Source organism: Babylonia areolata, chromosome 18 (genome assembly GCF_041734735.1).
Source record: "Babylonia areolata isolate BAREFJ2019XMU chromosome 18, ASM4173473v1, whole genome shotgun sequence".
Taxonomy (NCBI): domain Eukaryota; kingdom Metazoa; phylum Mollusca; class Gastropoda; order Neogastropoda; family Buccinidae; genus Babylonia; species Babylonia areolata.
In genome coordinates, this window is record NC_134893.1 from 10,232,962 (window position 1) to 10,247,448 (window position 14,487).

General features: G+C 38.2%; 2 protein-coding genes across 4 annotated transcripts in view; one reads left to right on the plus strand and one right to left on the minus strand.

The window, feature by feature from the left end:
• Window positions 1-8,254, minus strand: part of LOC143292429 (SEC14-like protein 1) — a 37,482-nt gene extending 29,228 nt beyond the window's left edge. For both annotated transcript variants that reach the window (XM_076602702.1, XM_076602701.1), the window contains exons 1-4: window positions 8,090-8,254; window positions 1,918-2,067; window positions 782-913; window positions 246-374 (exon numbers count right to left, since the gene is read on the minus strand). In XM_076602702.1, coding sequence (XP_076458817.1) covers window positions 246-374; window positions 782-913; window positions 1,918-2,067; window positions 8,090-8,152 — 474 coding nt within the window. In that variant the 5' untranslated portion in view covers window positions 8,153-8,254. The remainder of the gene's footprint in view (window positions 1-245; window positions 375-781; window positions 914-1,917; window positions 2,068-8,089) is intronic.
• Window positions 8,255-13,526: 5,272 nt separating this feature from the next.
• Window positions 13,527-14,487, plus strand: part of LOC143292430 (uncharacterized) — a 21,740-nt gene continuing 20,779 nt past the window's right edge. Inside the window, exons 1-2 of one of the 2 annotated variants that reach the window (XM_076602704.1) lie at window positions 13,527-13,625; window positions 14,130-14,487. The exon at window positions 14,130-14,487 is cut by the window's right edge and continues 526 nt beyond it. The gene's annotated coding sequence lies outside the window, so the exon portion shown is untranslated. Of the gene's footprint in view, window positions 13,626-13,689 lie in introns of those variants that run through there. The other variant, XM_076602703.1, reaches the window with a different exon arrangement.

Genomic DNA, 14,487 nt, shown 5'->3' on the forward strand with positions numbered 1-14,487 from the left:
CACGCAGAGATACACAACATGTTTGCTTAACAAAAACAAGATATCAGCTATTCATCCCCAACCCACCTCCCCATACACACATTCCACCCCAACCGACACAGGCAGAAAAAAACACAATCAACACGTCATTCCTATTTCCAAAGTTCTTCTCTCTGTATCACACAAACACAAACAAACAGTGTGCACAATGAATGGTCACCTTCTTCATGTTACACACAAAGATGATGTACACAATAAACTCTCACCTTCTTTATATTATGTGTGTACTGTTTCATAGCAATTTTCTCCACTGTGCTTTCAAAGCCAAAGAAATGCTTGATGTCCAGACTAGCATCTTGTTCAAAGCATGTCCAGCTTGAATTCTCAGGATGAACCTACAGGAAAAAGGAAACCCACATGATATGCACTTCACAAGGTCCACATGATTAATAATTTGTTTTGCGGTGGAAGCCAAATGATATAAATTAACCCATTCTTTTTCAACCTTTTAAAATGACCTTATGCACACTAAAAATACAACAATAAAAATGGGAAATGGGAGATATTGTGTGTAACTGTAAGACAGAAAAGTTCAGAATTGATTGTAATCATTTCTGGCCTAACTGAGACACTGACAAAATCAAAGTGTTAGACTTACAGAGTATATCAAATATGAAAACAGACATACCACATAATATTTGGAAAATGTCCTTTCTTGAGAGAAATGTTTAGAACTATAACAGATCAAAAACACAGTAGCAACTAAAACAAAGTTCACTAATTTAATATTTTGGCAGCTTACCGAGTAATTACAGTGTTCATTGATGACTATTCTTGAAGAAAAACTCTCATTGAAAGCCTTGATTTTGAGTGTGCGATTTCTTCTGTCCAGCTCATTTTTCTGAATAAAGTAGACACAGTCCACACCAACAATCTGCAAAGAAAAAAAAGATAATATATCATATTGATGTACTTTCATTTTAACAACAGAGCAAAATATGGAAAGACAAGACAGAAGTACAAAGATACATATTCCTCATAACACAACACTGAACACACTTAATGTTCTTGTCTTTCTTACAGTTTATATGGTATCTTCAAACAATCTGCTACTAGTGCTGTCTTTTCTCAGTTTATCAGAACCTTTCGCTTTGACAAGAAATGAAGTTGAGTAATGTATAGATAGATGTCAAACATGAAGAACTAAATGCTAAATTTATCTCTAAAATAAGTCATGGGCATGATACCAGTCATGCATTGTACTTTACTCAATTCTCAAATGCAATCAAACTGATTCCTAATACCAACACTAGTGACATATCTCAGTAGAATCAATTCAATGATTTAACTGATCCATTATTGTAAGCATGTAATTATAAAAAAGAAGAACAAAGAAGAAACGTTTCAATTACATATAATACATGCTCATGATGCTGTTATAAACATGTAAACTAGTTCAATTTTAGACTTATTTCAAATTTTTTTTTTTTTTTATAATCTAAAAGTCCCGTTCTTTATTCATAACATTAACACTATAACTTTTCTGCTGAATTTCTCTTGTTTCACACTTTTCACTTCTGTTAATGTTATCCGATGTTCTTTCCAAGCCTTTCACTCCCAGCCACGGACATGTCCATGGTTTAGGGGTAACAGCATCATCATAGTCCACGAGTAGGTGAACAGGAGTGCATTTACTTCCTTGCTAATGGTGACTGCCTTGTTGCATGTCTGAAGCAATCTCACCAAGGTTTTGCTCAAATTTTGATACCTTGTTTTTGTTTTGCTTTTGTAAACTGAAACGTTGCTGAGCATGTCAACATGGCTGCCAGGACATACAGTATGAAAGAGGTGGCCAGAATTTAGTTCAATTTGCTGTACAAAGGTGACAATAACAAAGAGTCTTGGTTAGTCTCATCCAGTTAATTCACTAGCACTCACCTTTTTCAGAAGATATGGAGCATCAACAGCTAGACGACACCTGCGCTCCACAATGTGAACAGCCCCATCCTCACTTTTATGGTCTTTCATGATCTCGCTGCCAAGGAATACTGGAATCATCTTGCAAGTAGGGAAACGTTTTTCATAGGCCTGTAAAATTTGTTGCAATCTGTTTCACTTCATTTCATAAAGTTCATTTCATAAAAAAACACACACAAAAACTACATTTTATTAAACAAAATAAGCAAATATATTGTGATCATCATGTATTGTTTTTGCAATGATAGATAGACCTATAAAAGTTTGCCTGTATCAGTGTATGTTTAAAATATGCAGCCAGTATTTTATTAAGTAGCTTTGGCTTATTTACTTATTATTCAATTTATTATACTCCAAGCACAGTAAAGGAATGAATGAGTAAACACATAATCAAGGGGCAAAAAAGACAGACTCAGAGAGAGAGAGAGAGAGAGAGAGAGAGAGAGAGAGAGAAAATGAGTGATGATTTTGGATACACTGCAACTGCCAGATTTGTAAGCAGACAAAACAATAACAATTCACAAGAGAAGAATTATTATTGTAAGAAAAGTGGATCAGAAATGTGAAATCTGCATGGATGTGTTTGTGTGTGTGTGTGTGTGTGTGTGTGTGTGTGTGTGTGTGTGTGAGCCAGAGAGAGAGAGAGAGAGAGAGCCCTTTAGCCTTGTACTTTTTGGCACACTCACTGACTCAGTCAAGCTATCAATTCCCTGTCATTCACATTATACTCATTTTCATTTTTAAGATAATGCTATACACTGGCTCCGTAACACTGCTGTTGAAACTATGCTAACAAAAACAAAATGGATATGATAATATTTTGGTCCTGGTACAACTAACCAAATGTTTTGTGTGTGTGTGAGTGTTTGTGTGAGAGAGACTCAGAGAGAGAGACAGAGAGACAGAGACAGAGACAGACAGACAGAGAGATAGTGTCAAGTTTGTCTGTATGAGTGCATGTGCGCATGTGTGGATATTGTTGTTTCTGGACATGGGAAATGGAACAATCATTAAAATGGACATACTAACATTTTATTATCTCTACTAAAGCCATGGTTTTGTCCCCAATGTCGAAACTCCCTTAACCAAGCCCCGATAAAAGGTCACACTACACAGCTGATAGATCTATACAAACCTCTTTTGTTTTATTTTCTATTTTCAACCTTGCCAATAATGCCAGGAACTGACATCAGCATGTCACAATAACATTCTGGCCTAAAATGTTAATGTTTACTTTGTGACCTTTTCTATTGTATTACAGACCAGTTTACACTTTACAGGAAGGCCAAAAATAACTTCAAGTTCTGACAATAGCTCTCAATTAGTGTATTGATTGGTGTACCTCTGCTGTGTTATTATCTGTGGTCTAGCTAATCAATCGCTCAACTCTTGTGAGTATAGCAATCTGACGAGCTCCTCTTCCAAGCTTTACAGAATAAAATCGGTCAAGCATTATATTTGCTTTTCAGTTCTCTTTATCAACATTGTTGCTAGTAGCCATACTTAGGCTGAAAATATGTTAAAAATATCCTCCATTCAAAAATAAAGAGTGACATGGATAGAGTTCTTTTAGCATAAAACATGTACATGCAATTTATGGCAATAGTACGTTATACACCACATCATAACTCAATAACAAATAAACAAAAAAGGAAGTGCTGAAACCACCATTCCACTTAAATCACAGACACAAATCACATCCAGATTAAAACTGCAATATTTTTTAGAAAGCTCCCTACCCACTCCACCCCCAAAACACACACACACACACACAAACAACAACAAACCAAAAAAACCTGCAAAAAACACAATTAAAGCATCCAAATTTTCTGTCTATGAAGCAAATCAAGGATGAATGACATTATGTGAAAAATGGTGAATGAAGTTTGACATGTTTTTTTATGTCACCTATGCTACTATCTCTCTCTCTCTTAGTCAAGTTACCTCTTCTGACACTGTTTGATTGTTCATACATCCGACTGTTGGACACCCACAGCTTGAGCTCCACACACTCAGGTAAGTGCAGAAAAGGTGATAGACATTAAATTAAGGTAGCATGTTTAAGTCCAATACACTCAGTCCATCAGGATAGTTGGTCTGTAGTTAGTGGAGCCATAATTTCTCAGGTCTGTTCCTGATTGTCATGCTGGGTGTGAGAATCTGTTCGATGGCTGTGCAACATAGTATGTCAGTCTATGTCCATTAAATCTTATCTGAAGTGTCTGTTCTGTTTCAGAAGAAAGAAGAAAAAGAATGGTCTATGAGTAGGAGGGTAGAAAAAGTTTAGGAACACACAAAAAAAAAAGAAGAGAAAATAAGATGAGGGTGAAAACTGAAATTTCAACTGCAAAATTTCCAGAATGTGTTGACATCATTCCAAACTGAAAGCTGTGCCATGCATCTAACTAGGGATTTTTTTTCTTTTTTAAATATTTTTTTTAATTAAGTTTTTACAGTTAATATATTATCACAGATAGAGCAAATAGCACCCAAGTATATAAATTAAAAAAAAAATTTTTTTTAAAGATAACTGAATTCAGTGTTGATCTGACACTGTATTTGAAACAGTGTATTGATCTATGTGTGTTTGTTCTTCTCACTGGTCTATTCATTCAGAGTAATTTAGACACATGCGTTCATTCACTTCAGCACACTCATAATACACTTATGCAATGGATGAAGAATGGGTGAGGGCTGGGACATGGGTGGAGGGCTGGGGGTTATCGAGGAGAAAAAAAAAAGAAAAAAAAGAAAAAGAAAAAAAAGGCTAACACTGTTAACAGCAAAGTGTGGGACTGGGACACTGGGTGTAGGGGTCATCAGTCATACTACCACGTACTGTACCAGTAAAAAATAAAAACAAAAAAAGAACTAGCTGCCCACCAGAGAGGCTTATGACCTCTGCGACTGATCAATGATGAACATTACAAATTGCTGGGAACCATATAAAACACAGTGAATTATACCAATACCATATCTTGTAATCTAATCTATCCCTCTGTTGTTATTTTAGATTGAATACTGAGATAAGTGCTGGAAAGCCTGGAGCAACAATAGGTAACACTATTTGTATGTATGAGTTGTTCTCCAGAATTGGTGACTAGAATGTTGCAATCATGTAAAAATATCAAAGTATGCTTTGGACTACAATTTTTTTGTTGTTTTGGCAGGCAATGATTATATTAATATAGAATCCTAAAGTGTGACAAGCATGGGCCTGTAAATGAAATATTTGATATATTTAAATGATTATTGATACAGAAGATTGAAGTGATGTATAAACAAGTACAATAAAGTACATAATTCCACATAAGAAATGTTTGTTCTCTGTACAAAGTCAACATGGATGTGTCGCACTGAAATGCACATGACACAACTGTCTATGACTGAGAGATTGGTTTAACTTGGTAGTCATTATGTCTAAAACTTTTCTGTGGATCCCTAATGGAAACTTCCCCCCAATACATTGCTCACAATAATGTTATCTATGATAAACATAAATAATGAGCAAAGCATCAAACTCAAAGTGTAAAAGCACACAGTAGAAATTTGTAAATGTCGTCACAGTATTACACGTGACATGTGACAGTATTACATGTGACACAGACATAGAATGTCAAAGAATAAACAAGAAGAAGAGGTGCTTTTCTTCCTCATTTATTCATATGATTCATTCATGTGTTCTTGGATTACAAAACAAACTTGGGATCAGTTTTAACTTAGCAACATTTCTGCGATCGGCCATCTGAAATGTACCTTGGCACATCTACTACTGTGATATACATTAAAAACATATCCCTAGCATCAATGAAATGGTCAAGTGAATCCAAACATGTAATAACATATTTACAAAGCAAAAGCAAAGTATCCCATCGTGAATGAAATGGGGCCATTGTGGGGGTCTTGCAGGGTGTCCTGTGTACTATAGTCACATAGTGTGACAAGCATGGACCTGTAAATGATTTTTTTTTTTTTAAACCAACAAATTATTGATACAGCAGATTGAAGTGAAGGTATACATGTATTCGTGTACTCTGTACAAGGTTAGCATGGACGTGTCACACTGTAACGCACATGACACAACCATCTGAAACTTTTCTGTAGATCCCTAATCCAAACTTTTCCCACATTCATTGCTCACAATGTTGTTACTTATCAAGTAAAAAGAGGTCATGATCATTCTCATGGCAGGAATCCTTCTACAAGTACAAGCCAACTGCAGAAATATGGTCAAAGTATCCTGTGCATTACGCTTTGTTGAATGTGTGACGGCGTCCTCATTTTGACTTGCCAAATAATCCCCTATATGGGTATGGAGAAATGAAGTCAGTCAATCAAATCACAGATATAAACTGTTTCTTCTGAAACTTCCCATTTGGTCGTCGTGATCAGTCAACGGACAGACTGTGACTTCAGAAGTGGAGTCTAATGCATATTACAGGTGTGACGTCGTGACAGAAAACTTATAATTTTTTTTTTTTTTTTTTTTACCAAGGCTTTTCCTAGAGAAGTAAGACTAAGAGTATATTTGTAAACTTTTCAACCCAGCTTTCAATTCAGTAAGCGTTAAACATCAGTTTCAGCTGTGAATATGTTCAAAAGTAGTCTTGAATTTGTTGGTAAAGTGTGACACACAGTGTAATACACATTACAGGCATTTTTTCAAGCGTCATATAACTCAGCAGAACACAACTGACTTCTTGTTTTTTTATTGACATTATTAGATAACCAAACAGCAAAGAAAAGCTGAAATAATCATTCATAACATGTGTATGATGCTTCACTTGCAACCGAGTGGCTTCACACAAATTTTTGGTGGCTATTTTGAGGCTCAATTTTCATTTCAATTAATACTAATTGTTTCTTTCAATCTAGTAGTTTTATAGGTTTGTTACTAGTGATACTGCTGATACTTAAGTTTATATGGCAGTTTTGTGGTGTTTGGGGATGTGTAGATGTCAAAGATTCCTATTTGTGTGCCATAAATAGCATGCACCCTCGTAAGTTACCAGTTCTGGACAACTCATATTCCAAGCGTTTAGTCAAAACTTATATAAGATAATGTCTCTTTGTGCATGTGTATGGATGTGAGAGACAGAGACAGACACAGAGAAAGAGAGAGAGACAGAGAAGAGAGAGAGAGCATGTGTGTGTGAGTGTGTGTGTGTGTGCGAGAGAGAGAGAGAGAGAGAGAGAGAGAGAGAATGTGTGTGTGTTGTCTTTCCACTCTTAGTGATGGTTCACAGAAAAAAAGAGTGTAGAGTGAGGTGAGAGGAGCAGGAGAAATGGAAAGGGTGCAAAGCCTGTGTGTGTCTGTGTATACATGCATGCATGTGCGCGCACACATATGTAGGTTTGCATGAGAATGTAATGCAGCATGCTGGTGTGACAATATTGGTTTCATTTCCTTTCAAATTAAAAAGAAAAAGAAAAAAAAAACTTTAAAAGAGGGGAGGGGGGCTGGAGCCGCTCAGAGAAAAAGATCAGATTTATTTCTCCCCATAACCAATTTAGTGCTGGAACAGATTATGTGAAGTTTAAACATTCATTGTTTTTAATCTTCTGTGAGTTTAAACGCAAATCAGGGTTTAATCTAAGTCTGGTGCTGGAACTGGAAGCTCTGTACATCTCTGTTGACCTGGGAGTGGGAGATCGGGGTGAGTGGGAAGGGGTGTGTGTGTGGGGTGGGGGGATGGGGGGGGGCGGTTAGGGGCTGGGGCGCGGGACAACAATAACACATACGTCATTGCCAGGATTCGAAGCCAAGACTCTAATATTTAAAATATGTGCCTAACAAACTGCATTAGCAAATGTCGGTAATTGTTGTAAAAATTACAGCTGTAAACATACTTGACAAACCTACTGACAGGGGTCAAATAAGGACGATGCTAGCTGGTGACAGCACTCAGAATTAGTCCACATCATGTGAATGAGTTGATCGTTGTTTGATGAATGTTATATACCGGCGAACAAATGTTCCTGTTAGTCTGCTTCGATACAATCACACGACTCTTTAGAAATGTTTCGTATTTTCTGCAACTGGTATTTGACTGTTGCTGACATCCAAATGAACTTGGAAGCTGAGAAACTGAAAATAAGAATAATCTCCACTTTAATGCTTATGATTACTTACCGCCATGACCAATTCAAACGGATATTTGTACACCCTTACGGGTGACTGATATTTCTGCACCATGTTGAAAAAATGCTTTGTAACAACAGGTTTCACAATCTGACGATCGCTATAAAATGTCCATGGTCAAAACCATTCGTCTGCCAAACTCCCCGCATCAATGAAGACAATAGAAGACATATTTCACGTTTTGTTGAGCGACAAAAAATAGTTCATTATATATTTCAGTATTTTCCGTAGAAAAAGTCTTTGAGCTATCATAATGCATTAAAAGCTATTCAAAACATATTTTCATAGTCTTGTTTTAAAACTAAACAAGTATATGCAATACCTATTTCATAACTGGTGCTGTGTTTTTATTTCATAAGTAAAATTCTTACGCCAAGGGACGTAACTTCAATTTTCTGGAAAACAGATAAGCTGAAACGCCCAAAGTGTCTGGCAAGGGCAACAGGAAGATGACTTACGCGCATATGTGATCGAGTGGGCTTTTCAGAACAAGAGGCCTGACAGGAAACAAGAGTTCTCTAATGGACAAACTGTCCAGTTTCATAACGTTCAATTTTATGATGCAAATTAAAACAAGCTCAAACTGTCTCAATTCCGCCCCAAAACTATGTTCGGCGAAAAATTTCGCACGGGGTTGTCGGTCGATCCGCTGTTTAAAAAGCATCTTTTCTTACGATTTCTTAATTTCTGCCGCCTGATAAAGACTATATTGTTCTATCGTTATTGTAATTTTTTGTTAACGCTAAGTTGGCCCCCAGAAATCGAGATGGTTCTGTTTCTTGATCTTTTTGATATTAGTATTATTTTTAGTAGTAGTAGTAGTGGTAGTTATACTACTAATATAATGTTAAACTGTCGATCATTCTTGACACTTACAAAAACTTCAATCATAACATTGCTTGTGTATTATTGCTTGTGTTTGATTCTGTATTCTGTAATTGGCGATGTTTACTTTTGATGCCCATGCTTGTCAATACATGAATTCAATCACACTTAGTCAATACATCAGTACATTTATAAAACTACTTACATTTCAATTGTACTGCATGCGGTGACTTCGACGCATTCCATTATCAGTTAATTACTGCTTGATGCATAAACTGTAAGTTTCGTGTTGATTGTAATATGATACAAAATGTGGTAATGGGTCGATATATAGAGATATTATAATGTCGTCCATTTTGTGCATTTTTGGGTGGAGTGTCAGGAGTTACATAATAAATTGCTGGCTGTTTCTTTTTTTCTTTTCTTTTTTTTTTAATGGTAGGAAATGTGAGAAGAAGAAGCAAGCTAAACATTTGACATCAGGATGCAAATAACCAGAACAGGATCGAGATTCCATAATTAAATTACTCAAGATTTTCTGCCGGCAAAATGATTTTTGAAAACTTACCAGCTTAATTTATCCCATCGGGACTTAAACTTAATTTTGATCGTTTTCGGGAAAATCTTAAATCTAGATAAATTTTGTATTCATTGCAACAGCTCACACAGTCAATAAACAGCAATAGACACTTTCATAAACTTACAATACCTCTTCCTAGAATTGATCTCTTAAGTCAAGCCTTTCATACAGTGGTGGTTCGTGCTGAAATAACCCGTCTTCCTTTTCAAAGCAGATAACTAGTAGTGTTAACTTCTGAAACTCTTAAAAAAACAAACAAACAAACAAAAAACAAAACAAAACAAAAACAAACAACAAAACACTATTTGTTTGATAAAATGGAAAATATGTAAATGATGTAAGTCAGTCTCAGTGACAATGCCATTCTACTTAAACAGGTAATGTTAAATAAAATACCATGCATATTATTGTTAGTCAGTATTATCGTTGTTGTTGTTGTTGTGATTGAGATGGTTACATATTTATGCATATGCATGTGTACTCTTTTGTGTATGTGAAGTGTCCGTTATATTATCTGTATTTGCCTTAGATTTCTTGCTATTGCATTATTTTGTTCTTTCTCTCTTCTTTTTTTATCATTATTATTTATTGTATCTTATTTACTTAGAATAAGTGGCCGTACAGTAGTGGTATTGTATTCTTTATTTTGTTTTGTTTGCTTGTTTAATTTCTTTGCCCTGAGGGCCGGAAGAAAAAAAAGCATGTCCTTGCTTATTCCACTTCCCTCATTTAAAAAAAAAAAAAAAAAAAAAAAAAAAAATTCGTTTTGGCCTTTCAACGTGTGCAAGGTTTGGATCCCCTCTAGCTCAGTTAGTTTTAAACATACAGTGCAAGGGAAATAATCCGTATATATGCCTTTTGTGTTGTTTATTGGCCCACAGACCACTTCTATTTAAAAACCCGTGTAATTGGCCACTCTTTCTGAAAAAAAATAGGATTGAAAACATACTAAAATGTCCCGAAAATAAACTTCTGTTGTGTTTAACATATCTTTTTTTAAATGGATAAGTTTTTCAAGTAATAGCAAATATCATAAAAACTTGCCAGATTAATTTAATCAAGTAACTCAGTTATGTTGGCTTTTCAGTTTTTGCACGGCTTGGATCCATTCTAGCTCTTTAACATTCAGTACAATGGAAATAATCCTCAGATACCTTTTTTCGTGCTCAATGGTGACTTCACACACACACACACACACACACACACACAAGCATAAATTTATATATATATATATATATATATATATATATATATATATATATATATCATCATCATGGCCTGGCTTCGCTGACGAAGATCTAGGAAGGGCGTTGTCCACGTCTGATGCAGGCACGCTCATGGCTGACAAGGCCAATGCGGGAAAAGCAGAGTCGGCCGCAGCGGTTGCAAGGGAAAGTCTGGTCTGGGTTCGCGGCTGCAGCGTCGTGGTTCTTCCTCCTTCTGCGTTTGTCCTCAAGGCTGGCCCTGCGGTTGTTTTCGAAGGAGGAGACAGCTTGGTGGATGGTGCGTCGCCAGGTCTCTCGATCAGCGGCTACTGCGGACCACTGGCGATGGTCAATGTGACAGGCACCGAGAGCTTTCTTCAAGGAGTCTTTGTATCTCTTCTTGGGTGCTCCTCTGTCACGGTGGCCAGTGGACAGTTCGCCATACAGCGCGATCTTGGGCAGGCGGTGGTCCTCCATCCTGGACACGTGCCCTGCCCAACGTAGCTGGGTCTTTAGCAGCACTGCCTCGATGCTGATAGTCTTTGCCTGCTCCAGGACCTCGACATTTGTGATGTAGTCACTCCAGTGGATGCTGAGGATGGTGCGAAGGCAGCGCTGGTGGAAGCGATCAAGCAGTCGTATGTGGTGCCGGTAGGTGACCCAGGTTTCGGAGCCATACAACAAGGTGGGCAGTACAACAGCTCTGTACACGCTGATCTTTGTGTCTTTCTTCAGGTGTTTGTTGTTCCACACTCTCTTGTACAGCCTGCCGAATGCGCTGTTTGCCTTTGCAAGTCTGTTGTCGATCTCCTTGTCGATCTTGGCGTCAGACGAGATGGTGCAGCCTAGGTAGCTGAACTGGTGGACCGACTTCAGCTCTGTCTCACCGATGTTGATGTGAGGAGCGTGGAATTCTTCCTGTGGGGCAGGCTGGTGGAGAACTTCTGTCTTTTTCAGACTGACTTCTAGGCCGAAGAGCTGCGCAGCCTCTGCGAAGCAGGACGTTATACGCTGCAGGGCCGCTTCTGTATGGGCGACGAGGGCAGCATCGTCGGCAAACAGAAGCTCTCTGATGAGTTGCTCCAGTGTCTATATATATATATATTGTCACTCGTGCTGCACTCAGTTTAAAAAAAATCACAGCATCCTCCACTGAGTAATGACAAAATCGTGTACCACCCACAGACGAATACAGCGCAATAGACAACATAAATTACTTCATTTTTCTTCAATTCTCATTTTCCTCAAACTGTTTTACTTAAAGTTTAGAGAATGTTTCACTGGGTGAGTTGTATGTATACAAGAATGATTACAAATGTCTTTGGAAAGCAACTTATCTTGGCCTTTCAGCTTGCCAATGGTTTGATTCCCACCTAGCTCTGCTGGTTTACACACACACACACACACACACACACACACACACACACACACACACACACACACACACACACACACACACAAATCGAGAGAGAGAGCGTAGAAGGGAAATAATCCATAGAATATATAGTGTTGACCAATAGTGACTCAGTTTTTTTCCCCCTGCAACACACAAGGAAGAAGGTGGCAGAATGGTTCAATAAAAAATATAGATATTTCGTGAGGGTGTGGGTTCGAATCCCGCTCTCGCCCTTTCTCCCAAGTTTTACTGGAAAATCAAACTGAGCGTCTGGTCATTCTGATGAGACTATACACCGAAGTCCCGTGTGCAGCAGCACGCACTTGGCGCATTGAAAAAGAACCCGTGGCAACGAAAGTGTTGTCCTCTTGCAAAATTCTGTAGAAGAAGTCCACTCTTAGTAGGCACACACATATATGAAAGCATGCACTCAAGGCTTAACTAAGCGCGTTGGGTTATGCTACTGGTCAGGCATCTGTCTAGCGGATGTGGTGGAGCGGATACATATGTGGATTTCTCCGAACCATAGATGCTAATACTTCATTCTAGTCTCTATGTCCAAACGTAGTGACTACGACTCCGTCCTTGAAACTGGCTAAAACTGAAACTGAATATATATACATTGATCGACACTGATGAAACATGACAGACATTGATGGTGCATGACATACATTGATCAACACTGACGAAACATGGCACACAGTGAGTGGCACTGATATATGAGAAACTTGTCATACATTGACTGACTTTTCATTCAACCTGACATATTGACGAATTGAAATTTCCTGCACATGGATACATGCAGTTACGGTTAGTTTGGTTTGACAGTTGACAAAAACTCATACAAATCTAACACAAAATGTATGCCAATCCGATGTTAGTGTGTGTGTGTGTGGGGGGGGGGGGGGGGGGGGGGGGGGCGCGTCACAAATGTATGGTACTTTGAGATAAAGAGACAAAAGATGCGAAATCGAAGCCTATTAAAGACACACACACACACACACACACACACACACACACACACACACACACACACACACACAGAGGCAGACACACACACACACACACACACACACACACACACACACACACACAAATGCGTTAACGCTATCCTGGATAACAATTTGTTTGACGAAACGGCTGACTTCATTTGCGTGGGCCTGCGTCTCTTTCTCTCTCACTCAAGCTGAAAAGTATATATAAATATATCATAGGAAATGATACGACACAGGCCAGCCAAGCCTTTTGACAGACAGTTGGAGACACACTTGGTCATTCAGGGGCACGGTCAGCCTCTTAGTACAGTCCATCCAATAGTCGGCAGCCAATGAAACACAGTCATGCGCTGAATCATCCAGCAGAGGACGTAACCCACATTTGTATGTATAGCCGGCGAGGCCCCCAGATATATATACAATACTTTCATTCTTCATATAGCGATTGTGCAGCCAGCATCCTGGGCAGTGAAAGCACAGCCTCAGTCAGACATAATTTTGTGAACTGAGAAATTGTACCACTTCAGTAACTTGTTATTTGTTTATTCAATTTGTGTGTTTGTGTGTGTGGCAGTGTACGTGTGTGGGGAGGGATAGGGGGGGTCGCGATGTGTGGCGCAGATTCAGGATCTTTGCACATACAATAGTTTTTATTTTGAACTGGTTTTTGTTTCTTTCTTCTTTTTTTTCTGGAACAATTGAGTTGGTTTCAGCGGATTCATTTTGGTTTCTCTCGTTGGTTGCGAACATACCAGTGGGACACATATAACTTCGTAACGTCATTCTCATTTCGGATTATTATTTTGTGGTGTTCAGACGATTGCAAATCCTTTTTTTTTCAGTCATCCCTGCGAATTGCCAATAGAATGTGTAGCAAAGTGAAGGTATGATAGATTCAGATCGACTTTCTCAGACGTTATTATGAAGTAGGTATACATTCAATTTAGCAAGGTTGGCAAATTTAGGGTTACCACACATATGACAATTTTTTTTTCTTATAAACGTTAAAGTTTGTTGGAATTGTTCTCAGCTGGTCAAGCATAAGGATTTTACTTCCTGGTGGACAGTTCAGGGCATTTGTTTCGGTGCATTTCAACTGAAGAGACAAATAAATTCCCTTAGTATATACCCAAGCTTGGTGGGTGTGAAACTTAATTTACTCAGTTCACAACCAATTCAGTATACATGCAGACATGACCAAACTAACAAACTATCATTAGGACTGTGTGAATGTCTTGTCGGGTGGGTTTGGAAACACGCCACTGCCGAAGTTGGTGGGCCTGTTGAATAACATCAATCACCACACCAGTACGCAGCTCAGTTCCTCCGCTTTTCGATTCACCGGTACGTAACTGCCACCACCACCACCACCACCACCACACACGCCA